The 3,927-nt window shown below is 48.5% G+C and overlaps 1 protein-coding gene across 1 annotated transcript; it reads right to left on the reverse strand.

The window, feature by feature from the left end:
- Positions 1-392: 392 nt before the first annotated feature.
- LOC140265081 (olfactory receptor 14J1-like) lies at positions 393-1,319 on the reverse strand. The gene has a single exon (XM_072360960.1). The coding sequence runs from the start codon at positions 1,317-1,319 to the stop codon at positions 393-395; it is 927 nt and encodes a 308-aa protein (XP_072217061.1).
- Positions 1,320-3,927: the final 2,608 nt, after the last annotated feature.

Here is a 3,927-nt window from a genome sequence, read left to right on the forward strand (position 1 = left end):
CTGGACATCCTTTATTCTGTTAAGGTTCACAGAGAGCTCAGGGATATGACTTAGCAGAGGGATGTTAGAGTTAGGGTACAGTGGTTAGGCTGTGGTTGGACTTGATCTTCAAAGTCTTTTACAACCTGGATAATTTTATGATTCTATGTTTATGTGCAGTGTGTCTGGGCTACAACACAAAGGTACAAGCTGAATAGGAATTGATTTGAGTAATGATGTTTTACAGAAAAACATTATAGTACTTAAAAAAAAAAAAAAAAAAAGAAAAAGAAAAAGAAAAGAAAAAAAAAATAACACACATAAAATAGACAAAACAACAATAAAAGAGAGCTTGATTAAGAAAAAAAAACTGCATTATAAGTCACAAATTCGAAAAGATCAGCCATTCACTGCTATTGAAACACTTTGGAAATCACTTTACATATTGCATCCTTGACCTCCTGGTTCCTCATGCTGTAGATGAGAGGATTCACTGCTGGAGGCACCACCGAGTACAGAACTGCCATCATCAGGTCCGTGGATGGGGAGGAGATGGAGGGGGGCTTCAGGTAGGCATAAATACCAGTGATGATAAACAGGGAGACCACAGCCAGGTGAGGGAGGCACGTGGAGAAGGCTTTGTGCCGTCCCTGCTCAGATGGCATCCTCAGCACAGCAAGGAAGATCTGCACATAGGACACAACTATGAAAACAAAGCACCCAAAGGCTAAACTGATAGTAAAAATGAGAAACACAACTTCCCTGAGGTTGGAGCCTGAGCAGGAGAGCTTGAGGATCTGGGGGATTTCACAGAAAAACTGGTTGACAACATTGCCGTGGCAGAGAGGCAGTGAAAATGTACTGGCAGTGTGCAGCAGGGAATTGAGAACCCCAGCGCCCCAGGCAGCTGCTGCCATGGTGGCACAAGCTCTGCTGTCCATCAAGGTCCCGTAGTGCAGGGGCTTGCAGATGGCAACGTAGCGGTCATAGGACATGATGGTGAGAAGGGAAAACTCTGCTGAGATGAAGAAGAGAAAGAAAAAGAGCTGTGCAGCACATCCTGTGTAGGAGATGGCCCTGGTGTCCCAGAGGGCGTTGGCCATGGCTTTGGGGAGAGTGGTGGAGATGCAGCCCAGGTCGAGGAGGGCCAGGTTGAGCAGGAAGAAGTACATGGGGGTGTGCAGGCGGCGGTCGCAGGCTACGGCTGTGCTGATGAGGCCGTTGCCCAGGAGGGCAGCCAGGTAGATGCCCAGCAAGAGCCAGAAGTGCAGGAGCTGCAGCTGCCGCGTGTCTGCCAACGGCAGCAGGAGGAACTCGCTGATGGAGCTGCTGTTGGGCATCTGCTGTTCTTGGTCTTGGAGTCCTGTTCATAGTGCAGAAGATAATGACAAGTCCAGACCATTCTCAGAGACACTCCTACTACTATACTGTGAAATGCTTTTGTTCTTCTATGTCAGTGTTCATTTAGCACCACAACTTGAATTTAATTTCATGAAGTTCAACATCCTATAAGCAGAAGAAGCATAAGGAGCTTTTACCTTCCTCTCATTTTCTAATCTTATCCCATCTATTGGATTTTTTCATCTGTTTCATGTCTCATATCTTTACCCTCACTGCTCTTAAAGCCCTCAAGCCCAACCACTGTGCCCTTCACTTTTTGTTCAGGAAATCTGCCTATTTGCAATATTAGTGCATTATTCTTATCAACAAAAAATGATAATTTCAACTACTTCCACCCTTTATAAGGTTCCTGTCCTTGAAAGGAGAGGATGAAAACACATCACGTGTGACAGTTCACAAAACAAACAGCCCCCTTCAGTTTTCTCCTTCCAATCCTTTTCCATTTCTTAACTAAAAAAAAAAAAAAAAAAAAAAAAAAAAAGAAAAAGAAAATTCCTACCTTGGGTCGTGGCTTGCCAAGGCGGCTCCTTGTTCAAGTTGAGTGCTGATCCTGACAAGCCACAGTGTCACAGCCCCTGGGTCACAGCAGGGACCCTGCTCTGAGCATCCACCTGCAGTCCTGGCTGCACCGCCTGCAGCCGTGGTGGGACACGCAGCCCTCAGGGCTGTGCTCTTATGCTGCAGCATGGAAGCCCTCAGCTAAAGCAGAAGGCTTTTTCCACAGTAAAAAGCATGCAGTGCCTACAGCCAGATCTGCTATGGCATGACCAGGATTAAGTTAACCCTCTATGAAAAGCAGCTGCATAGTCTGCAGTGAGACTTACTGTGTCGTGATCTGTGAGCAATGTTCCTGCAGTGAGCTCGCAGCCTGCTCTCACCTCACACGTCCTGGAAGCTCTCTCCTCTTTCTCTCCTCTCCTTCTGTCCCCTGCAGGCTGTGCTGTGCACAAGAGCTGCTCCTGGGCACAGCTGTCTATCTGCAGCGCTGCCCACTTGTATGAGCTCCCTGTGTCCCAGGAGCCCAGCCCAGCTGAGCAGCAGAGGATGTCATGTTTATCGTTCCCACTCATCTCCCCTGAGATGTCCCTGGGTCTTCTTGGCCAACAGCTCCTGATAGACAACAGCATCATGACTGCACTTTTAAATCTGATGAATAAAACACCAGATTTCCAGTGGTCAGTGACTAATTCCCGACATGTGGTGAGTCCTCCCAGAGAGTGTTTGCTAAAATAAAAAGGGCACTCAGACAAGGTCAAGATATCATATAATCATAGAATCACCAAGGTTGGGAAAGACCTAAAAGATTATCCAGTCCAACTGTTCAGCTATCACCAGTAGCTCCCAATAATCCATGTCCCTCAACACAACATCCATTCATTCCTTGAACACCTCCAGGGTCGGTGACTATACCAACCCCCTGGGTAGTCCATTCCAGCTCCCAAAGTGCAGGATGTGACATTTGGTCTTGGTGAACCTCATCCCATTGGCTTCAGCCCAGCTCTCCAGCCTGTCCAGAGCCCTCTGTAGGGCCTTGCTAACCCCAGACAGATCCACACTCTCAGCCAATTTGGTGTCATCTGCGAGCTTACTGAGGGTGCACTCAATGCCCTCATCCAGGTCATCAATAAAGATGTTGAAGAGGACAGGTCCCAGCAATGACCCCTGGGGAACACCAGCTATGTGCACAGGTAGGCGGCCATGCGGGACATGAATATCTGCATATAAGGAGACTCCACAACCCAATTGGTCAGCCTGTTCCAGTCCTCCGTCACCCTTACCATAATGAAGATCTTGCACACAATCGTGCAGTATTTCCTATGCTCCAGTTCCTGGCCATTTCCCTTTTCCTGTCTCCACACATTACTGATAAGAGTCTGGACTCACGACTTTGTTCCCCACACCACAGATATTTATAGACCTGGATCAGGTCCCCTCGCAGCCTTCTTTTTTCAAGGCTAAACAGACCCAGCTCACTTAGCCTTTCTCCATAGGGGAGATGCTCCACGCCCTTCACCAACATTTGTGGCCCTCTGCTGGGGTGCTTCCAAGAGGTCCGTGTCTTTTTTGTAGTGGGAAGCCCAGAACTGGAAACAGTGCTCCAGATAAGGTCTCACCAGGGCAGAGTAGAGGATCACCTCCCTTGACATGCTGGACACGCTCTTTTTAATGCACCCCAGAATGCCATTGGCCTTTTTGGCCATGAGGGCACACTGCTGGCTCTTGGCCAACCAGGACACCCAGGTCCTTCTCTGCAGAGCTCCTCTCCAGCAGCTCATCCCCCAGCCCGTCCTGGTGCATGCAATTATTCCTCCCTAGGTGCAAGACTCTACACTTGCTTTTGTTAAACCTCATCTGGTTTCTTACTGCCCAGCTCTCCAGCCTGCCCAGGTCTCGCTGAATGGCAGCACAGCATTCAGGCGTGTCAGCCAATCCTCCCAACTTCCTATCATCAGCAAACTTGATGTTGGTGGCCTCTATTCCCTTGTCAAGTTTCCTGATAAGGATGTTGAACAAGACTGGACCCAGCCCTGACTCCTGGGGAACACC

Source organism: Excalfactoria chinensis, unplaced genomic scaffold (assembly GCF_039878825.1).
Source record: "Excalfactoria chinensis isolate bCotChi1 unplaced genomic scaffold, bCotChi1.hap2 Scaffold_68, whole genome shotgun sequence".
Classification (NCBI taxonomy): domain Eukaryota; kingdom Metazoa; phylum Chordata; class Aves; order Galliformes; family Phasianidae; genus Excalfactoria; species Excalfactoria chinensis.